The sequence below is a fragment of the Phaenicophaeus curvirostris genome, chromosome 6 (genome assembly GCF_032191515.1).
Source record: "Phaenicophaeus curvirostris isolate KB17595 chromosome 6, BPBGC_Pcur_1.0, whole genome shotgun sequence".
Lineage (NCBI taxonomy): Eukaryota > Metazoa > Chordata > Aves > Cuculiformes > Cuculidae > Phaenicophaeus > Phaenicophaeus curvirostris.
The window spans coordinates 27,599,173-27,623,704 of record NC_091397.1 but is presented as its reverse complement, the minus strand read 5'-3'; the positions used below and the strand labels follow the sequence as shown (position 1 = coordinate 27,623,704).

Genomic DNA, 24,532 nt, shown 5'->3' with positions numbered 1-24,532 from the left:
AGTATATTACACTCACACATTTATAACACGTTACTTATAATGGTAGCTGTGGAAATAAATGACTCAGGTAAATGTTTGATTTTCCTTCATTGCTTACATGCTATTGCTTCTGTGCAATTAATTAACATTCCAGCTACAGTTTCATGCTTGCGCAGTTCAAGTATAAAAATAAGCAATGCTATACAGCTCAGCCTTCTTACTGTTTCATTTTCAAATCAATATTGGTGGCCTTGATAATATTGCTGTCTAATTACTAGCAATGCGTCTTTTATGATAGATAGCAAGGAAGGCTGAGGAGGCAATCAGGCTATGGAAGATGTGAATGTGTTGAAATCTTCTCCTGCAGGACATTCATACTTCTTAAATGAGCTGCTATGGAAGTTTCATTATGCGTGTGTAAGGAAATAGTCTCCTACCTGTGAAGGTTGGTTATACGTTGGTCTGTTCTCCGGAAATGAAGTTTTATCCTTTGACTCTCTACTTTGCTCATCAATTGTTTCACCTGGCAAAGTAAAAAAAAAAAAATTAAAATTAAAAACATTGAGAAGTAGTCTGCAAAACCTGGGAATAAATCCTTGTCAGTTAGTTAAGGGGGAAAAAAAAGAGAGAAAGAAAAAAAGCAGGACTCCTATTCTTGCACACTTTATGACCATTAAGTTCTAATACTGGCAAAGTATCAAGCAAAGGAGACATGGCAGTATGAGTGTCTGGTGTGAAGGCGATACCAGGTGCACAGGGGAGCAGCCCAAAGGAGGTAGGGAATCGGTTCATCTTTAATTCCACCCCACAATACTGTGAAAAACAAAAATTGCAAGCTTCCATAAGATAATGAGTTATGTAATACTCATTAGAGTAAATTATTTCAAACTATTACTTAACATTTGTAATGAAGAGGCCTGCAAAGCAAAATTATTAGAGGTCTTGTAAGTGCACTCTTCAATGAAAGACTGCAAAAGCTTGGGGAGGAGTGAAAATCATTAACAGATACATGTAGAGGACAATAAGACATATTTTTGGTGTGTTTGCTGTGGATGAGAGTGCAAAAAAGTTTAAACTGCATCAAATTTAGGCTAGATCAGTTTCCCCAGGAGTAAGGCTACTTAAGCACTTGAAAGGACCCAAGGAAATAGTCCCTTTAAAGAGGGGTCTATCTCCAAAAGATTTCAGAGGAAGGTTGAAGAAACATCTTGTTGATGAATGGTTTCAGTCCTGCCAGGACAAGGAAGATGAATGACCTTTTGTATTCCCTTCTAGTCCTGCATTCCATTAAGGATACAGGAGACAAGACTCAACAGGGTACCCACCCCTCCCTATAATCAGGATTTGTCAAGGGAACTTACACTGCCCGCATGGAGACTTCTGAAGATGCAAGTAGACTGCAGTGAGCTGGACAAAGACTTATCAAGTGTGTAAGGGAAGAGCTGCATAGCCTGTCAGTAGCAAAGGGGCAGCTAATTGAAAGCACTGAGATGAATCATATTGGGTAAAATTGGGTATATGCGTAAACATGCTGAAAGAGAGCTACTTGGGAGTCTTAAGAAATACAGATACCAACTTTTTAATCCTTGTCTTTACATACCGTTCCTGAGAAAGCACACAGAAGCCTTTACATGAAAAAAAACCAAAAGACCAAATTAATGTGTGTTAATGCTATTCAGAATATATTTTTTTTCCCCTATGATCAGTTTTCCTTAAGATGAAAGAAATTTTTGTTTGAAATCATGACCAAAAGGTCAGAAACGTAAAAATGTTCACAGGAAAGGAAGAATAAGAGGAGCTTATCTGGAGAGAAATTAATTTTTTTACTTAGAACTTTGACATCGAACTCCCAGAGGTCATAAGTTCTTAAGGAGGCCAAAATGTAGCAATATCTTTAGTGTTTCACAACTCAAATTGCCTTTGTAAACTGAACTTTAATGCAGAGCTCTTCTTTGCATATAAAAAAACCAAAAGCAAATGGGAAAACTTAAGTATCTTGCTGAATTTTCAGGCATATGGTCCTGCAGGAATATGCTATGAATCTTTGTACAGACTGTTATTATTTGAGCTAATGGAGTTAAAACAGTTACATGGAGCTGTATACCAAGCCAAATATTCATGCTCATTGCTGTAAAATACTCTCTTACTTACAAATGGAAAACTATTTTCAAGTTTGAAAAGACAGTAGTAGACATATTTCTGCTGTCCAGATAAGCCCATATTTCAATTCCTCAACCTTGGGAGCTTTTTTTTAAAAATTATAGTAAGACTCGTCCAGGCCCAAATGAGTGGTGTTGCACTCAAAGGTCAGACACACAGCTCTCCTTTCACCAAGCCAGTGTTGGGCTTGAACCAACATTCTCAGAGTTCCACTGAAATCTTCTTTTTCCAAGAAGTGCCGCCAGGTGTTGCACATTAAAGAAACACTCAGTCCAGTCTTCAGTATGTACTATCTACATTTCCCCTTCAGACCACAGAATTGTTGTTTTCTTCAGAAATCTACATTCAGCTGTTTACCTGGACCTCAGCAAACTCTCATACAGAAAGCACAAGTTTGGCTTCTACTCAACAAGGAAGTGAGGTTTCTATTTATACTCTTTCCTCTTCCAGCATTTTGTTATCCTTAAGCTCTCATTTAAAAGTCTACTGGACACTCAGTTAAAGAAATTAAAATCAATTGTAAAAATATTTTAGTCTTCTGTAACTTAGACTGCCATTTGCCCTGGTCCGTGAAAGAATTCTGTGATGCAGTGAAACATATGCAATACTGCACACACCAAATAGCTACCAAATGCAAGGATTTTCAAATGTCACCTTCAGCTTCAAAAGGAAGACAGCCATTTTCAGTTGCTTAACTCTGTTGCCTGTCATTATCTTCTTTATCCTGCACAGAAATGCAACAGAGTATTCTGGCTTCTACTTGGAAACAAAAATGCAAAAAGTTTTAAGAGAGGATTAGTAGAATCTGAGAACAGCAGACACTGACTCAGTGGAAGCATCACGGTTTTACTGCAGTTTCTTGCCCCTCTTTCTTACCCATAAATCTTCCCCTCTCTCCCTGAGATAAGGGAGACAGACAGGCCAGACATACCAATTTAACTTACCCTGCTCCAGAATAAACTAACACAATTTCAGGCTTCAGTCCATCGATTGTGGCAGCACTTTCAATCTAGGGAGGTATTTAAGGAGATTGTAATTTCCTCTCCCCTTTGAATGCCTGAATCTCAGGGGTCCCTACAATTGCACTTCTGTGTAAAGGGTTTTGATAGCAACATTTTTCTGAGTCCTGCTCCCCTGCTCCTCCCTTGGCCTCATTTAAATAGCCCCCCACTCCTTCCACAGGGATAAAACGTGTTTCTTCTGCTCAGACTCTCCCCAGCCCTGCTTGTTTCTCCAGCAGCCACTGCCAAGGTCTCACAGCTTCCATTTACTTCCAGCATGAGTGCAAGCTTAACAGTAAAAAGTTATTTTCCTTTCTCTGTGCATACAGCCAACAGGCAATCAGCAATGGATGTCAAGTTGCTGCTGTTTTCCTCACTGCCACTTCCATCCTCAAGACTCATCTCAGTCACTCTTCTTCTTTTCAAGAACAACCCATAGATGTATTTAGTACGAACGAGTGCCAAGCTGTCAATCCAGAATATCAGTCAGGTATGTTTACTAGCCAGTTCCTACATTATGAGTGAGCTGGGGACTGCAGAGGGGTAGTACCAGGGAACACTGATGGCAGCACCCAAAACACAAAATTGTGCTGTTTTTATGAGATCAAGACAATTAACAGATGACAGAAGGAAGAACTTTAGAAATTTTTGCTAATGAGCATAGAAACACAAATGATTTGGGTTGGAAAGACTCTTTAAATGTTGTACACAATTATAGCAAAATACAATAAGTAATGTGACAGTTCTCATCGGTGCTTAACAGACTACTCAATGATCCTTCTGAACCAAATAAGGCACTAGCCAGCTGTTGTCCTCTTCAATGGCAGAGATGGGAAACTCATGGATAGGTGGTTCTTTTTTCTTAGAAGCAGGGCTACCATTCTGTCTAGCATTAGCACTACATACCCTATGCATTAATCCTCCTTAGTTTCCACATGCACATGGCCAAGACATAGTAGCTTTAGAAGAATATGTATAGTTGGCAAAACAATGAAGTCATCCTAGTTTCAGATCACCTCATCCTAGTTTCATGTTAAAGCTTTTCGTATCAACAGCAGTTTCATTTCAACAAGCTAATAATACCCCTTAAAAATCCAACGTATCAGCAAAAAGATCATCCACAGCTGCAATTTTCAGCAAAACAAGATTTTAAGAGTTTATGCTGTATAAGGGTGAATGAGAAGGAAGTCTGTGTAAGCTCACACTAAGGCAGAGGTCTGCGTTAGCCTAAGCAGGCACATGGTAAGTCTTTGGCAGCCTTATATGGAGTTTCAACAGTGTTTTATAGACACATATAGTATTTTTAAGGAGTCCTACAAATAAATCTTCGACTGGGAGCAGAATTATCCTGACAAACCATGAGAAAAAACTACATGAACCCTACAGAGTGAGAACTCAAAAAACCTGACTTCTTCAAACTGTAGAAGAGCAGGGGAAAACTGTAACAAGGTGTACATTAGCCTGAATGTTTTCACATTTACAGACACGAAGCAACAAGGTTCAGTCCTTTCCCAATTAAGAGGAATAGCAAATCCATCTACAGCACATCCACTGAAGTTTACAGGATTAGCACTCCAAACTGCCACACAGTTTTATTTTGGTATCTCATCCTGTTACAGGTGATCTTAAGGTAGAGTATACATTTTCCTAAACAATTATGTCAGGGTCTTCTCAACTCTCACATTATCAAGATCACAGCAAAACCACAGACTAAAAACTCCCCTACGGAAACTTTTTTCCCCCAAACAAAAAATTTTAGGAAGATGGCAATGGAAAAACAATATGAGAACATTAGAGGCTCCTATAGAGTTTCAGTAGCCCAGATTACATAGTTATAAGTTTGCAAAAAGGTTTTTATTTGTTTTGATTTTTGTATTTCCAACTTCTTAGAAGTTTGACTTCTTTCAAAGGTCTCCTGCATCGTAAACCAAAGGATCCTTAAAGTTCAATCCAGCTCCATCTCTAACCACTTCACTGAAGCTAAATGATTCCAACTCCCCTGACCTCCATTTATATGGTGTCCTTTCAGAAAGCTGATGAATCAAAAGCCAGTTTCATAAGCAAAAGTCTGGCTGGAAGCAATAACTTGAGGTCAAACTAGTCCAAACTCTAGTTCAGTGCAGGGCTAACTTTGTCGTGAAACTGTGTTCCTCAAGGGCTTATCCAATAAAATTTTGAGTCTCCAAAGATGAAGATTCCACTGCCTCTCTCACCTCTCTATCTATCCTATCTCACCTATCTATCCCTCTGCTACTTGCTACCTCCAGGTCGAGTCACATTCAAAGAAAGATGTAGAATTCATTAATCCATGAGCTAGGATCCCTTACAACAAAAAAGGTTATTTTAGTTTGATTTTAACTTACAATACTGTAATGCCAAGCATAAAGAAATTCTGAGGATCAATCTCATTCTGATTTACTGGTGTGATGCATCCATGGAAGTACTTTCTCCTCCACTGTATGTGCACACCAGCCTTTCTAAGTAGCCCATACAAACACTGCCGCCCCGCCCCGCTCCCAGCACAGCATATCTTTCAGTAGATCTCACTTTTTAAATTTGCTATTCGGAAATGGCATTCTGGAGTTCACTACCCTAGAAGCTGCCTCACCTTTCTTATCTAGGTTTGCTATCAGAATAACCAGGTGATATGACTTATCAGTACATTCTCAGTACTGAAGCAATGAACACAGTACAGATCCAAGTAAGGGTTTACGACATGTTCAAACATTTTGTAAGAAAGCAGTTGAAAACAAATCTACACAAGAGAAGTGTGTGTCCTCTAAGTCTTCTGAGCTAACAATCGTACTTATCTGGGAGTGTGTGCCCATACCTCAGGGAGAATCTCAAAACTATTCACTACTCTTCCTTTGTTCAACTGATACAGTACTATGGATAAGCACCCGACATATCTGTTATATGACAGTATTCATCACAAACATTGTACCTAAAATAAATCTGCAAAACTGACTAGAGGCACAGAATATATGCCATTGGCCAGTCTCTACATGCAAGTAGCAGTTCTTGACATTCCCAGAGAACCTTTTAATCTCCCTGTCATTCACTTAATCTGGCAGTTAAACCCCTGCTCTTCATATCAAAGCAAATGCAACTTCCAAGCCCAAGTGAGTCTTAGTATTCTGGTGAAGTAAACCATTTAATCTGCTTTGTTTGAAAAAGTTTTATGAGATTATTATCCTTTTTTTTTAGATTTATTGTTTATTTAATCATTGTTAGCCTCTTGTCATGGTCACCTAGACCACAGAATCACAGAACAACCAGGTTGGAAGAGACCCACCGGATCATCGAGTCCAACCGTTCCCATCAAACACTAAACCATATCCACCCGTGCCTTAAACACCTCCAGGGAAGGTGAATCAACCACCTCCCTGGGCAGCCTGTTCCAGTGCCCAATGACCCTTTCTGTAAAGAATTTTTTCCTAACGTCTAGCCTAAACCTCCCCTGGCGGAGCTTGAGGCCATTCCCTCTTGTCCCGTCCCCTGTCACTTGGGAGAAGAGGCCAGCACCCTCCTCTCTATAACCTCCTTTCAGGTAGTTGTAGAGAGCAATGAGGTCTCCCCTCAGCCTCCTCTTCTCCAGGCTAAACAACCCCAGCTCTCTCAGCCGCTCCTCATAAGGCCTGTTCTCCAGCCCCTTCACCAGCTTTGTTGCTCTTCTCTGGACTCTCTCCAGAGCCTCAACATCCTTCTTATGGTGAGGGGCCCAGAACTGAACACAGTATTCAAGGAGCGGTCTCACCAGTGCCGAGTACAGAGGGAGGATAACCTCCCTGGACCTGCTGGTCACGCCGTTTCTGATACAAGCTAAGATGCCATTGGCCTTCTTGGCCACCTGGGCACACTGCTGGCTCATATTCAGTCGGTTGTCAACCAACACCCCCAGGTCCCTCTCCTCCAGGCAGCTTTCTAGACAGACTTCTCCTAGTCTGTAGCACTGCATAGGGTTGTTGTGCCCCAAGTGCAGGACCTGGCATTTGGCCTTGTAAAGCCAATCTCAATCATCCCATAGGGTAAGTACCTTGTTTTAAGAATAAGAATAAAACAAGAAGTCCCTTACATTTTCAGAAGTTTGGAGAATTTTAGTGTTAATTTATATAACCTCTTTCTTTTCTACTTCACTCTCACATCTGCTTCCTGCATAGCAAAAGATATCTATGCTTAGCATAATCTAACTTTGCTATACAGATGTGCTGGTATGGAAAAAGTGCAAAAGAAGCAGCAGTTTGAAAGTTAACTTTTCCTCTACGGTCAGAGTCTCCTACTAGACTCTTTTTGCTTTTCCAAGGGAGGGAGATAAAGACAGTTCTATTTGCCTTTATTTGTTCTGTTCCTCTTGCCTAACTTTGTCTACTTAAACTTTGATAAGAATATGACAGCCATAATCTACACAATCCTTCCTGTGTTTTCTTATTTTGCTTGGAAGGATGATAAAAGGTTTAATCTCAAAATAATGAAAGTCTTTACCTCTTCAGCTCCTGATGAGTGGCAAAAAAACTTAGGGGAAACATTAGTAACAACAGTAAACTCTGTTGAAGACAATAGTACAGCTCACAGAGTACTGCTAGCAAGCAACCTCCTTTAAACATATTTTAGCAGTATCATTTTCTTGTCACTATGATCACCTACTGCTTCATACCAAGAACTAGCCTTCATGTGTGAGCAGCTGCTCACAACATTCATGTTAATTATTAAGAAAATTTTGTGTTCCAAAAACTATGAAAGTACCAGAAAGCTAAGTTAATACTTTGTGGGAGAAGAATTAATGCACAGGACAGAACATTCATTTAAGATAATTTTTATGTGACATAATTTTAAGAAATCTTCTCCAAAGTAATAATGACTTCATACTTAAAGTGATGCCAGCCTCTCAGAGGTATGAAAGCCCCCATTCTGAAAGAAAGTTAAGCAGAATTAGATTAAAACATAAACAACCACACACAAAGTTATATGGATACACTGATACACAGGTTGTATATGTCTGTGCGACATACAGCCACCAAAACACCTGATGTAGAAATATAAATCACAATATCTAAGTTTCTGTCAGAAGGACCACAAATACTGCAGCTGAAAAAGCCTCCCACCCTACATTTTTCTGAAAGTTATTTTCTAGACAGCAGTCTGGCAATCATATGTCACAGTGACTATACAATGTCAATTCAGAGCAGAAAACTTTATGTTACATCCACTGTTGCTGTTTCGTTTCTAACACATACTTGCAGAGTATCTCTGAACACAGCATATTTTGTTTTCCTCTAAAAAGAAGTATAAACTCTTTTTTTATTTAGTGTAGTAACAAGTTTATAAACATACCTAAAATTGTTACACAAAGGTTCTAAATATTAAAAGAGGAAAACCTACACCCAAAAGAAATCTCAACACATTATTTGATAAACAAACAAAATATTTCTGCTTCCCTAACTCCTTGAAATATTACTTTCGGCTCACACTGTTAATTCCATTGTATGACTACCTTCTTCTCATCTACTCCAATCTTAGGAAAGGGATCTAAAATCAACCAACCCAGGTTAAGAAGTAGACAGTCTTCACAAATAAAACTTATTTAACCTGTCCTCAGAAATGGCAACAAACAGCACAGGAGCTAGTCTTCGGATCAGACCTCTCCCATGAAAAAACAGCTCTATACAAATGAGTAAAGAACTATATACATTTATTTATTTACTTACTTACTTATTTGGATACATAGGTCAATAATGTGGATTAACAAGGATTAACATGTTATTTTCTGATTACTTTTTGTGCTTTAAGCTAGTTTTGTATTTATAGGAACTTTATTTTAAAGCCATCTTTGTAGAAGATGTAGAACTTTCTATTTACTTTCGACCTGTGTGTAAGGAATATGGAAATATCCACTTCAAAATATTCTCACTAAATAGCTTGATTATAAAGGCAATGAGATAAATAGCATTAAATAGTCACAGATTTTTAGTATTTCTAGCTTCAGCACATTAAAACTTTTCTAATGTTGCTTGGACCCTCAGTTGTATTTTCACATTACACAAACGTACTGCAGACCTGCTAAGAAAAAAATTGAAGTATCAGTACAAAAAAAAGCACTGGCAGAATTCTATAAAGGACTTGAAGAAGAGGGCAGAAGTTATGTTGGAGGGGGAAAAAAGAGATGAATGAGTATTCTGAAAACAGAAATTTAGCTTACAAAGTCTGAAAACTCCCCATCACATTAAAATGTCTATTTACAAAGATACAAGAGCAATGGATATAAAATTCCAGCTAATACACTTTTGGCTGTATCTTTCAATGAAACGTCCAAACATTTGTGTGTACACCAAAAAGTGACATTAACAGTGCCCACAAAGCAAAGAAAAAAATCAATTAATTGTGCAGTACTTGAATAATTTGTTAAAATAAAATCTGCCAGGACTATATCATAGTCTTATCATGCATGGAGGAAAAGAAGAAAGGTCACAGATGGCTGTAACTTTTATCACCAACTGTTAATGGTGTGGAACTGTCTGAGGTCTATGATCATTTATGCTTACACTGTATATCAGTCCCTCCCTCAAAGTCTTCACAGAAATAGCATATTCCAGCTGAAAGCAAAACATTTCTATTTGTCAAAAAACGAACAACAAAACACCCACATAGGATCATGACAACTTCAAGAGCACAAAGGCAGAGAGGCAGTTTTAGAAAAAAGCGCATTTCTTGTTTCCTGAGATGGCAACCACACAGAGGCCCTGGGGAGCCAGCGAGGTTTCAAACTGCAGCCAGGGCTTCCAGTGAACTCCAGGCTTATGGGCACTCAAGATCCATGCTGATGTGTCAGCTACATTAACAAAGGCCACCAGATCTTCCAAGAAAAACTTCCTAATATTCCAAGATGAAGGAGCACTCTCTGTCTCAGGCTTTTGAGCTTTCAACATTCAGCAGACAAAAAGTACAAAGGTTTTTGAATTCCTCAAAATCCAACAGGCATATTGTGCCAGAGACTGAAGAACAATTTTCTCCGTGTTCTGTGGCTCCTTACCGCCTCGCTTGTTCCCAGGCAGGTCCACCCTACACATAATTTTTCTGCACAACACTTTCATGTAACAACACGATTAGAATAGAGTGAGTATCCATTTCAAAACACAACACACCAAAACCAACACCCTACAAAAACAAACTGTGCACATCTGGTAACTCCCTTCTGGCTACTATTTGCAGAACTGTCAGTCAACCTGTAGCGTGAACACTTATTACCTAAGGGAGAGTTTTCACAACCGGGCTGAGTCAGGCTAACAGCTCCGTGCTGCTAAAAAGAGCAGCCCCGCCTCTCCTCCCAGCCCTGGTGCTCCTGCTGTTTCCTTTGTGGTGGCTCCTAAAGCCTCTCGAGGTCTCACGAGCGATGTGAGCTCACTGAACTAGTTAAAAAAGATAAATACATACTCCCTTCCTTGCTGGGTTAGTTTTCTGCCAGTTTATAGAGCTAAATCAGAGATGTCAAATAAGCCTGCAGAGCTGGCAGAAAAATAATGGAAAATAACCCTGCTTCCAGGAGCAAGAAGCAGGATGACCTGTTCTTCAGGCAGTTAAGTTGCTCAGCTGTCCTGCGGAAATGTACCCTATCACAGCACCAGTCTTGCTTTCCATCATGAAAAAACAGAAGGCAGTATTTTGGATCTAAATGTAGTCTTCACTCTAAACATTATACAAATCAACATGGGAAGTTTCAAAGGAGTGATAACCCTCATGTATCAAAACAATGATGAAATTCTTAATCATAGAAGCATAGAACAACCAGGTTGGAAGAGACCCACCAGATCATCGAGTCCAACCATTCCTATCAAACACTAAACCATGCCCCTCAGCACCTCGTCCACCCGTGCCTTAAACATCTCCAGGGAAGGTGAATCAACCACCTCCCTGGGCAGCCTGTTCCAGTGCCCAATGACCCTTTCCGTGAAAAATTTTTTCCTAATGTCCAGCCTAAACCTCCCCTGGCGGAGCTTGAGGCCATTCCCTCTTGTCCTGTCCCCTGTCACTTGGAAGAAGAGGCCAGCACCCTCCTCTCCACAACCTCCTTTCAGGTAGTTGTAGAGAGCAATGAGGTCTCCCCTCAGCCTCCTCTTCTCCAGGCTAAACAACCCCAGCTCTCTCAGCCGCTCCTCATAAGGCCTGTTCTCCAGCCCCCTCAACAGCTTTGTTGCTCTTCTCTGGACTCGCTCCAGAGCCTCAACATCCTTCTTGTGGTGAGGCGCCCAGAACTGAACACAGTATTCAAGGAGCGGTCTCACCAGTGCCGAGTACAGAGGGAGGATAACCTCCCTGGACCTGCTGGTCACGCCGTTTCTGATAACAAGACAAGATGCCATTGGCCTTCTTGGCCACCTGGGCACACTGCTGGCTCATATTCAGTTGGCTGTCAACCAGCACCCCCAGGTCCCTCTCCTCCAGGCAGCTTTCTAGACAGATTTCTCCTAGTCTGTAGCACTGCATAGGGTTGTTGTGCCCCAAGTGCAGGACCCGGCATTTGGCCTTGTTAAACCTCTTGCTGTTGGACTCAGCCCAGCAGTCCAGCCTGTTCAGATCCCTTTGCAGAGCCTCCCTACCCTCCAGCAGATCGACACTTGCACCCAGCTTAGTGTCGTCCGCAAACTTGCTAAGGGTGCACTCGATGCCTTCATCCAGGTCATTGATAAAGACATTGAACAGGGCTGGACCCAGCACTGAGCCCTGGGGAACCCCACTTGTCACTGGCCTCCAGGTGGATTTCACACCATTTACCACCACTCTCTGGGCTCGGCCATCCAACCAGTTTTCCACCCAGGAGGGTGTGCGCCTGTCCAGGCCAGAGGCTGACAGTTTCTCAAGCAGAATGCTGTGAGAAACTGTGTCAAAGGCTTTACTGAAGTTCAGGAAGACCACATCCACAGCCTTCCCCTCATCCAGCAGCTGAGTGACTTTGTCGTAGAATCATACAACATCCCCAAACAATTTATTATATTAAGAAATTCTCTTTTTTCTTTCTTTTTTTTTGTAATTATCAGTAGGCTGTAGAAAACTAGAGATTAATATATTTTTCTTTTAATTTTCTTCCTAAGTGGTCAACAATGCAACTACTTTTCTGCCGTTTGCTTTCTCCTCACGAGAATCTTTTATTCAGTTTTACTTCTCAGCCTCAGGGAATCAGACAAGGGACATCTACTACATGAAGCTGAACTGCTGCGTTCAGGGGGGCATCTCTGGAAGCAAACAACATTAGTCTGGACGACAGCTCCTTCAGGACTTCTGTAATCTTGTTTTAAGAATTATGACAGGCAAAGTAATTTTTTTCATAAAATCTTCATAACATCTGAAATCTTACCAGGTCAATGCAAGTATTTAATATCTTGAGGGTATATTAGTAAAAAAAAGTAGGTAAATTCATGCAATTTTTATAAATTGGGTCTAAGATACACCTACATGAACTCTGATGATGAGGAATTTTGCAAAGATGAGACCTGAAACAGTCATATTCTTTCTGATCTCTAGCCATGCTCCCTTCCTCCTCTGTTTTGAACTCAGTAGTCAGAGAAAGCACAGACCAACAATGTCACTCTGCTATCTCTCCATAAAACAAGCCAATGAACCAATCCATCCCATGCACAAAAGGCTGCATTAACAGATACCTATTCAGCCAGTTGAAAACTGGCAGATGAAATTCCAGGTCACAAAGACCTGAACTCCTGTATCTGATAGGCAGCCGCTATGGCAGATTAATGATTTTCACAAAACAAGAGAGAATTCAGTTTCCATGATGCAGTTACTGCTCTATGTGTGCCCTAATCAGAGATGTGTCCTACATTCAGAAACCAACATCCTCACATCGTGATCTGCCCACAATCATTATGCAGCCTGATGTGCAGAAAAAACAGAAGGGAAAAAATCCAGGGCCACGAATACAAAATGACACTCTTTTCTTCCCCAAAGAACACAGCCTCTATCTAGAAAACAACTGATTTCATCTCTCCTTTGAGAAGAGGTACAGACTGTAGCCTTAGTGCCTAGAGGTCTACACACACAAGGACCACAGCAGGGCAGATAATGTACATGGTTGTCAATTTGATGCTGCCAAAATGTTTGGGTCCATCTTTCCTCTCTGCTCTGAGCTGTTACTCGGCTTGCTAATCTAGAAGAATTGTTTCAGTTGGCTGACTTTTCTCTCACCTTAATAAGCAGACCTGGCTCTCTATCAGGTACCTGAATAGTACTGTGCAACGAGATCCTGAGAGGCAATCAAGCAGCTCACCCAAGGACTGGTTTCCACTCACATCTCCAATTTCCTCAGCACTCTGTCTTCCCTCTTACCTTACCTAGCTTCATTGCTCAACCCCTTTGCGCCAATTCACTTTACTAGAACAGCACAACACTAACCAGGAGGAACGTTTACAGAACTGCAGAAAATTAAATGGAAGAGTGTAGTCTGCAGCAGGATGAAGGTACTCGTACCCTCTCGGGAGACCAGAAGATCAGCCCAAAACTAGGTAATTTTCTCAACAGCACAACTATTTCTGTGTATGATCAGTTATCTTTAGTTGCTACCCAGATAATGGTGACGTTGTGTGAGACCACACAAGCCGATCTAATTGCTCATCACCACTACGGAGGGCAATTTCTCTTCCCCTCACTGGAAGGTCCTGCCCTTACACTGACTCTAAAGAACAACAGACTTTCTGCTTATTAACCCTTCTTCTTCTGGGAATTGAGACAATACACAAAGTCCAGCAAACACTGGAGACGGAGCAAAGTAAGATTCCCTGAAGTGGAGGAAAGCACCACCTTTGCTTTTGAGTGGCAGCAGGCTGATAAAATCACATTATCCCCCTTGCAAAACTGCCACTGGCCAAACCACTCTTGGATGAATAAGATCAGACATGGGAGAAGACAGCATATGGAATTTTGCCTTTGAAATATCCCACACTATTTAACCAAAAGCCTTTGTGGTTAGAAAAACTTCCTCTGCTTTACTGTCCTGCCCCAGAGAGATTAATTAGGAATGAAGGCCTCAAAACTAACCAGTTTCAAACTTTCTAAGCAACTTGGAGATTGGAAGACACTGCCTCTCGTGAATTTGTTAAAATGTAGGTGTGGAGTACAAATGCACAGCATGTTTTGCAGCTAATTTACTGGGAAAGGGGAACTGCTGCAACACAGACCCCTAAGTTAGGAGATGAGGCTCCCCATTATAGCTATTGCCAACAGGCTTCCCACAAAGGTGATCAGGAGGGATCTATGTTAAATACCCGCTCTACATGCAGGGAAGCATCTTTCCATCTAGTGACTAAATTGGAAGAATTGCTCCCAAATGAAGACATCTTAAGTTAAACACTCCTTATCCACGACCTCTGCACCATTCTCCAATATGGAGGGCAGACTGAATCTAGGCAGCTGTTCTGAAAGGTTGCGATCAAAGAAAAGCTCTGCTACAGTGAGAAGAGTTTCACATATGGGGTGTGATCATGTGCCTAAGAGCATTCCAGTGACTGAAGAGATCTGGGGAGGAAGAAAATGCTCAGGTGCAAGCGACATTCCAACCCTGCCCTGGTCACCTGAGGTCCATGCCATGCTGCAGCCACCTTGCATGTGCTTTCTTGTAGGCATCACTGCAGGTGAAATGATGTCTGCAGTGAAGGAATCAGGTGGGAACAGGGGTCTCTGCCTTAATCACGGGAAGACCCAAGCCAGAAGCACCAGTGGACAGGAGTCAAAGCTTCAATGGACATTAGGGTGTATGTTGAATGAAGGTGTAAGAGAGAGATTCTGAGTTTACCTTGCTTAAGTTTGTTTCTAAATTAATAAAAAGCATTGTAAAAAGTTACTGACTACAAGTGTGTTCTGAAGCATGATTTCCTTCTCCCCATCTGCTTCTTTAATCAATTTACAGTTATACTTGCAATCAAAAATAATGAAAATGCAATACATCTTAGAATTAGTGTCTCTTTATTACTGTCCCAGAACTCTAGATTAAAAGCTCAAGACAGACCATAGAAAGGTTGTATTAATACCCAATCAAATTCTCATTTCTAATGTGTGGGTCTCAGGTGAGTATATCCAGCACTCAAACCTCCAGCAGTACATTAGACAACGGAGTTAGAAAAACAGCCTAACCACCTTTTGATAAACCATGTGTGAGCCTAAAACATCCCAGCCCTACCGACACTGTCAGTGTTCCTAGGGGTCCAGCAGGAAAACAGGATTATTTTCTTATCTCAACCCACATGGCATGATATATTTACCTGTATTAACCTGAGACCAGACTTCTCATCCGATATCTGCATTACCTACTGTCCTCCCAGCTTGCTTCCCACAAAACTGTCATTTGTGCTAATCGGTGCTAAGTGAACCAGAAATGAGAGAATGGCAGGGATCCAGCTGACTCATTAATACCAGTGTAACGGATTAACCCTTTTACATTGTCTTCCCCCCCCTTCCCCCCCCCCAATTAGTCAGCATCAAAGAGGCTTGAGACTGCACACACTGGAAACACAAAATGGGACAAAGTGTTTGAAAACAAAGAACATCTAGGAGCAACATTAGATACTGCCACAAGGACTGTTATCTTCATATTACTTGGGTATAGTATTTTTTTAAAAGTTAAGCTAAACTTTATGTAAAAGTCAGAAACAGAATGGAATAGCCTCTCTGGAGAGAGTGAAATATTCTGATCTTTACAATTAATTCATAACAAACTTGTCACGTACATGAATAATGTATAGTTCAGCACAGAACACACAACTAGCTGCTCCAATTTCAAAATAGTTATTAACTGTGACTATAAAATTACTACAAAATGTTAGAAATTAACCTTTTATCTTTTTTTTAAACATACCAGCAGCACTTTTTGATTTGTGCTCTGAAACAAGATCTTTTGGGGTTAGTCAAACACTGCTATTTAGAAAAATCCCTTCTAAAACAAACTGTCAAGTCTGAGGGTTTACATTATACAAGATGAAACACTTATTTCCCCTGTTTTAAAAAGTTTTTCTACGTGTGTAACTGCCACAACTGCCACCAAAGATTAATGACTCCTCTCTGTGCCTCCAGTAGCCTTCTATTCCATTCAATGAAATACAAGCATCTTTATTTCTTACAGTAACCACATGTATGAAATGTGTGACACATACACCTACATTCAAGCAGACAGTGCATCCCAGACTATTTAAGAAAGAGACTTCAACAGTATTTGTAAAAAATGTTTTTAGAAAAGTGGGATATTTCTCATTATGCAGTTATATATATATACTTCACCAAACCTGGATTATTGCACTGTATAACTTGAATACTAATGCGGAAGACTTAAACCCTGTTTTATGCAATGTATGTAAGAACATTTCTATACATAAAATGTTACATTGTGTAGTAAATTCTTGCCTGTATAAATGCTTCTCATCGTTTTAAAAATTCAGTTACAGTTTAGTGAATGTTCTGCTTTTAAGACATCCATCTAGCATTTATATTTGCCTCACATAGCCTGTCTCAATTATACTACAGCTGTCTCACTGGGCGTAGCTGGCCATCTCCATCATGAACAACCACCACAGAATCTGAAGTTCTTGATTAAAAAGCAAATGTTTTTGTGAGCCAACCTAAAACTACCGCAGCTGCTCCATTTCACAAACCAAGCACCATTCAGCTGGGAAGAATGGCACCGACTCTGAATTGTTCTTCCTGAGAATTTTCACAATAAAAACAAACCACACTACTTCCAAATTTTCAAAGACTTTAAAAAGAAAAAAAGGTCTTCACTATTCTGGAAACAAGTGTTTTCTTTTTACTCTGAGCTTTTGATTTCTACATCACTGCTGCTCTACACATAAAAAAACAAAAGCAAAACTAACACCTCCCCCATGCCTACACGCACCACATGCGTTCCTGTAGATACTTTTAATGATCGTTTACAGCAAGTTTGCAGTTGTACTAAATAGGAACTACAATGCTTAACTTTGAATAAACCAACAAACCAACATACTGCTAATTAGCTGATCACTACTGAAGCTATTAAATATCATATTAACTGACAGGGGACAAGTGGAAAATAATAAATTAATAGTAATAATCCTTATTATTACTGAAACACATAAACACAATGATATAAAATTATAATTTCCTTCATCGAGACAAAACAAAATTCAACACCTGATCACTGTTCTCCAAGAATGTACATTTCTCTATGATATATGAAATAGAAGTCTCATCACAGTGACGGTGCAGCAAATTAAGTCATAATACGTAATTTGGATAAAACTCATTTAGTAAATCTTGCAATGCACAACTTTTGTATCTGTTGCTTCATATTTTTAGGTAACTACAAGGAAATGTAAGTGTTCATAACAATAGGAATCAAGACACCCAAAAAACCCACACCCACAAAAATGCTAGAAGAGGGGTTTTTTTCTACTTTGTTGAAAATGATTTTATTAAAATATCAGAGCCAAACCTATTATCTAGGTTTCCTACAGTACACTACTAACACTTTCTCGGTGGTCAGACTAGCATGCATTCAGGAAACACTGCAGAGCTAAATTAACTTTTTACTTAAAAAATAGTGAAGGGTTAGTCAAATTTTTGCTTTTTTAGTTATTTGGCTACGTGAAATTTATTGGATGTCTTCGCCAGAAAAAAATTGCATGTAGCTGAAAACACTTCCCATTTTATTCAAATTAAAATATGCAGGAGTTTTCCCTAAGCTAATGTTGACTGTTGCAAAAATGAGAACCAACTCTTTCAAGGTGTTTAAATTCACACATTTCCCAGTAATGAAAAAAAAAGCCGAGCTGCATTAAGGATTTTGCTTTAAAATACTGTCTGTAGCTTCCCTATTACCATTTCATTTATTTTGCCTTTATCCCTGTTGTACTTGACCTAGATTAGAAACTCATTATTTCCCACATGCCTCCGCAGAGTTTTCAGGAGGATCTGCTCCATGATCTTGCTGGGCAGAGGTGAGACTGACCAGCATGTAGTTCGCCAGGGTCTGTCTTATTTTCCTTTTTTAAAATGTAGGTTATGTTTCCCCTTTTCCAGTTGGTGGGAACTTCACTGGACTGCCACAGCTTCTCAAGTATGATGGGAAATGTCTTAACAGCTTCATCCACTAGTCTCCAAAGGACATCTCATTAGGTTCCATGGACTTGTGCACCTTCAGGTTTCTTAGATGGTCTCAAATCTGATCTTCTCCTACAGTGGGCAGTTCTTCATTTTCTCAGTCCCTGCCTTTCCCTTCTGCAACTCGGGCAGTGTGGCTTGAGTCCTTGCTGGTGAAGACTGTAGCACAAAAGTCAATGAGTGCCTCGGCCTTTTCCATATCCTGGGTAACCAGGTCTCCCATTTCCTTCTGCAGAGGGACCATATTTTTCCTAGTCTTTTGTTTTACCACTGACATACTTACAGAAGCTTTTGGTTTTGCCCTTGACATCCCAGGCCAGATTTAATTCTATCAGGGCTTTAGCCTTCCTAAGTTGATCCCTCACTGCTTTGACAATTTCTCTGAATTCCTCGCAAGCTACCAGCCCTTGCTTCCACCTTCTGTAGGCTTCTTTTTTGCACTGAATTTATCCCAGAGTTCACTGTTCCAGGCAGGCCTCCTGGCATCTTTTGCCTGACTTCCTATTTGTTGGAATGCATTGCTCCTGAGTTTGGAGGAGGTGATCCTTGGATATTAACCAGTTTTCTTGGGTCCAATCTTCCCTCCAGGACTTTATTCCGTGGTATCCTATGAAGCAGTTTCCTGAAGAAGCCAAACTCTGCTCTCCTCAAGTCCAGGGTAGTGAGCTCACTGCATGCCCTCCACACTTCCCTAAGAATCTTGAACTCCACCATTTCGTGGTCACTGCAGCCAAGGCTGCCCTTGAGCTTCACACTTTACACCAGCCCTTCCCTGCTGGTGAGAGCACGGTCCAACACAGCACCTCTCCCTGTTGGCAACAGGAAAATGTCTCACTTGAAGTCATGAGGGGAGAGGATGCAGGGAGAGAAAACAATTACAAGTTTTTAATGAAAAATCCATTTGATGTCTATTATGTGTGCATATCTCATTTCTCCATTGTCTTACGGGAGCTGAATATTTCTAGACGGGGAGAATAAGAAACTTCTAAGAATATCTAATCTTTAATAATCTAATAAAAGTTTCATCACAAACATTATGTAGTCTGAAGTGTTTGAATTAAATGCAGAAAGAGATTTAGGGATGCAAATTTGAGAAAGTTGTTTTAACCTTAACAGCATATTATGAAACTCCTTTTGCAGTTTTTAGTTTCGATAATACTTTCCAGTTCACTCAGATGGAAGACCTGCTATAACAGAAATGTTAGTAAGATAAATCAAGTGACATTCCTTGAGGGCTCTAAAGTTAGTAAGAAGGACAGAAACTAAGGTCAAACATCTAAGTAAGACCTAAAAACTTTTTTAAGTAACATTTTCAAATACATGCTCTTCATACATAGCTGCTTCAAAAGGAAGGCAAACTCAGACATTTATATATGTAGAATAAAAACTAACCACAATCAATACACTTTCACGAACACCAAAATGCACTATGCATATATAGCAGTCATTTTGTTAGTCATTTAGAATGTCTGAAAGTTTGTACTGGATATTACAAAGCTATAAACTACCTTTTCTGAAATCCAAACTATTTAAGGTTGACAGGAATTTTGTGACCGTGTAAGGCACAATCTGCAAAGTCTAGATCAAAAATAAGATCAGAATCAGAAATAAGCAGACCTCACCATTTTTCGAGGGAGAAGAGGGAGTGTTTGGATTTTTCTCACTTTGATAACATACACTGGGAGTAACTGAATGACTGGATACTATCATAACCTTTGTTAAGAAGTAAATTTTGATGTTTTAAACAAGCTGGATACACTGTCATTTACTAGGAAAAGCTCTAAAATCCTAAGCATTTCCCACCCACTTAGAATTACTATATTTTAAGGTTCAGTTCTGACTTAAATAATCCAGGATTAAAACCATTTAAATCACATGAACTCTTTGTTCTCAATCATCTGCACTTCCATTAATTTGAGAGAGGCAGTGCTGATACTGATAGTTGAAAGAGTGTAATAGCACCAGAGTCAAAAGCTACAACATGTTTTCCATTACAAAAAACCTTTCTAAAAGTCCTTTTTCAGTGTGGACAACTGAAAGAAAGAGATAATTTTAAGAGCCAATACAATAACTTCAGTATTACCGCAATAATATTATCAATAAATAGACATATATGGCAAAGCAACACCAGTTTCTTCTTACTGCAAATGACTGTTTTCCTCATTGTATGATGTTTATTCTTTCTTTCCCTTATTATTGATCTCCTACCAGGTATACATTCAGAATATTGGGGAGCAACTTAAAATAAAGGCTGCATAGAAAGTTAAGATGAGTTTTATAGCGTGCTTTTTTTTTTTTTTTGGATAATGATAAGGTGATAAAGGGTTGTTTTTTAGTTTTCCACAAAGCATTTTCCCACAAAAGTTTGTCCTGAAAAGGTAAGTAGGTCTAGAAATATGCACTGTGTGTGGCAATATAAAGAGCTGGAAGACAAGACTGAGAGGCTGAACTCACTGACATACAGAGCAATACAGGAAAGTAAGAGCACAGTGCCTTCATAATATAGCTTGCATGCGAAGACTTTGGTCTATGTCACCATCCTAGACTGGTTTCCACTTTCAAAATTCACGAAGGCACTCATTACCCAGTTTGCACAGTGACCTCCTTTCTCCACCATCAGAGTGGTGGCCAAGTAGTTTCTGCATGCTTTTGTTCATAATTCTCACTATATTTGCAGCAATTCAGAGAACTGGCAAGGGCTAATTTTACAACGGGCACATTTTAGAGGTTAGAGAAGTGAAGTAACTACTACATAAAATCAGCAAAGTACTACCTGCAAGCTCCCATTTAACTAGTAAAACATTTGTTCAGTGATCAATTTACATTTTAAGTCTCTTCAGTCTAATGAAGGAATACAAAAATGAAACTACTAGATTTGAAAACGCTAAAAGTTTTAAAAAAATATACCTCTATTTATGGCACAGCAGCAAAACGTAAAGTATTGCTGCTTGGGTCCATGCAAACGCTAAGGGAAACAGGAATCAGTATTTGGGAAGACCATGCTCCTTTGGACTATGAGACACAGTTTAAATCAGCTTCTCTTGATGGCAATATTTGCCTTCAAAGGCCATTTTTAGTAGAACAAAAAAGCTACCCCTTTGTTCAATATCTTCTGTCTTCTTTTGCTTTTAATTAAGCTCTCTATGCATTTTTATCTCCGAGTTATGCTAACTCCTTTTTCTAAACTCTTGTTACTACTTTCAATCTTTGCTCAAATATTTGTCCAACAGCAGCAGAACTTCTTTGCATTTTTACTGCAACTCAAAATACACAACTTCTGAACAGTATTTCAAGCTGATTTTAGAGTATTTACCTGAAGTAATATGATTTCCTTTCTTATAAATTATGTACCATGCAGTCATTCCTAGCCTGTAGTCTCAAGATAGCTAAGCCTAGGTAAGACCTCACCAAAGGAGCTTGTCCTTCAAACTGCCTCTGCTGTTCATCTGACACTTTGGCAAGGCAGCTAGTTTATTAAGCAGGCAGGAAATCCGAAAGCGTGTGTGTGTGTGTGACTTGTTTTTCACCAACTTAGTGAAATTAATCAAATCACCACAAAATCAGACAAGTGGCTACACTGACTCAGGTGCAGGAGAGGAAGAAGCCAGCCCTTCTTGGTGACAGTGATCTGTTCAACAACCTCATCAGTCCTATCTGCACATTTCTCTGAAGCCTCATGCACAAAGATCCACAAGGTTATTCTCCCATTATTCATAAATTACCTCTCCTCTTTTTTTAAACAGAAAGATGTTCTAAGAATGTCACTTGAAGCTAGTACTAGGCTGTGCTTGAAAAACGGGGAGCATGTGAGCACTTACAGGCATTTATTGCAGACCAACTAAAAATCAGCAATTCACAGAGCTCTAAGATCTCCTCACTTGCCACACATAATGCAACACTGTTTATTGCACAGTTTTAAAATGCAAAAATACTAACCAAAAAGCACCGTGTCTTTGGCATTGGAAGTCAGCCATTTTACATTAAATATTTGTGCTGGGTATCTCCAGAGGCATATATGAAGGACTGTTTTCAAATTCTTCCCCTTGCTTTCAAATTATCCCCAAGTAAAATGTTTCTTTACAATTCTTCGCAGCAGAAGCTGCTGGGATTTTAAAGTTGCAGTGGTAGGGTGGTATCCCTCAAAGAAAAAAGAGTATTAGAGCTCGACTGGAATTGAAGTGGAATTAAAAAAAAAATATATATCTCTTAATGCATGTCCAATAGAATCCAAATTACTTTTTTAAATTGCAACCTGCAATTTAGTATGAAGTGTCACGTTGTGTGTACCCTAAATTTCATTTGTATTTGACTCCATAATTCTTTGAGATATAGGTACATTTTCAGCCTCTTATTACCAAGTAATTTGAGGCATTCACAATTTCCAAGATGTTGCCACTATTCCCCAGTATTAATTATACTGAGAGTACTTCAACAGTGGACAAATGTCTTAGAACACTGCAGAACAAAAAACCAGTTGTAAGCATGCAAACCAAGGGCAAACTTGTAAAGTTAATGTTTAACTGTTGGACAAGGTTTGTACTCATATATCTGACTGCAGCACCACCAGATCAAGCATATTACACTCTGTATATGACTATTGGACTAAATTGCTGTGACTAGTGAATACCGTGTTGCTGCATTGGCACAGCAGCAGATAAAAAAAACTGAAAAAACTAGCAACTGACATTTATTTTACTTTTTTTTGTGGTCTGAGAAGTATCACTTTACTTAATTTATAGCAAGTCCATATTCTTGTTGGTAACATTTCTCTGCAATGCAGACTCAAATTGTTCTCCCCCTCTCCCTGTTCCTTCCTTATCTACTCTTTCAGGAATCAATTTGCATTAGCCTTCACCTCTCTATTTTAAATGAGGTCCAATATTTTCTTCCTTCCTTTTTTTTTTCTTTTTGTCGGATGGGGAAAGAGGAGAGGGAAGGATATTTTTTTTTTCCAAATAACCAGAGGAGTAATACCAAGTCACATATACTTTGTAATAGGGTTTTCAAAATACTAAGTAAACGAGTAAAAAGCAGCACCCATGGTATCACTACACAACTTATCACTTCTATTAAAAATCTACTTATTTTCTGTAGCATCAGCCTTTTTCAGAATAATCCCAATTAAAAAAAATTGCTAAGCAGAACCCTGCATACCCTGGGGACCTAAACGGAAACCTGTACCTTTCCCAAAAGCCTGACATGTGATGTTTGGAAAAGCTGCAGAGAAGTAAGCCAGAAATTCCAGATAACAGAACATTTTCAGATAATGTTATTTCTTCCCTTAATTGTGTTACCCTTAAAATACCCTTGCATCCTCTCAAGGAGTTTGATCCTGGTCCTGTGAAAAGTAATTAACTTTAGCAATGCAAGATCAAGCGTACTATAGGAGGAGAGAGGTTCTACTGTCTTATTTTATATCGAAAATAAGCTGGTCACAGTTATCCATACGATCTAGTACAAGGAATTCCATGAATATACATAAATGGGAGCCTAGTGAGTTTACATGGTCACCAAAGCTTTCTGGAGGCAATTCAAGGTATTAAGTACTAAATGTTATATCATAAGATTTGGCTTTATTACAAGAGCTTGAGAGCCTGATTTGTTTATAATTGCTTTCTTTCTGCATCTAACACAATGCTTCTTTGCCTCTCTGTTTATCCAACTTAGATCACTTCCATTATTCTGGTACTGAGGAAAAGGAAAGGACAAAACATTAATCATATCCTTACTAGTTAACTTTGAACTGATAAACAGAGTTTTTTTATAGCTAGTTTGAATAATGATGGTTATGCCTGGGTTATCAAGCGTACAATTACATTGTACATGTTATTTACCCCAACATACGCAATTAGCTGTGCTTTGTGTATGTAAATTCTAATAAAAAGTAGCTTCATTCACATACTATTTAAAAAAAAATAAAATCTATCCATTATTAAAATATACAGAGACAGATTTCTTTGCAAAGAAATATGAAGTCAGTCCCTTCTGTTTTTTTAATTCATGACTTACAATCTATTAATTGTCTCCATTTTGTGAATCTTTGTATAGTCTTTGCGCCGTAGAGACAGATGATGTTTCTTTGTTAAATGCTTTGCTGTTTCCTGTTGTGAGAAATTAATTGACTGTTACTATTCAAGTCCTAACAAACAGCATTTCTACTGTCCTTTGCTAATTAAGCTATGTCTGCATTTTACATAGCATTTCACACTACATTTGTTTTTCTATTATATATTTTAGGGCAGCTTATTTGTAAGAATGTGCATTTA

The 24,532-nt window shown here is 39.3% G+C and overlaps 1 protein-coding gene across 2 annotated transcripts in view; it reads right to left on the bottom strand.

Annotated features, from left to right (window-relative positions):
* Positions 1 to 24,532, bottom strand: part of UMAD1 (UBAP1-MVB12-associated (UMA) domain containing 1) — an 86,840-nt gene that overhangs the window by 22,256 nt on the left and 40,052 nt on the right. For both annotated transcript variants that reach the window (XM_069859694.1, XM_069859693.1), the window contains exon 3: positions 417 to 502. In XM_069859694.1, coding sequence (XP_069715795.1) covers positions 417 to 502 — 86 coding nt within the window. The remainder of the gene's footprint in view (positions 1 to 416; positions 503 to 24,532) is intronic.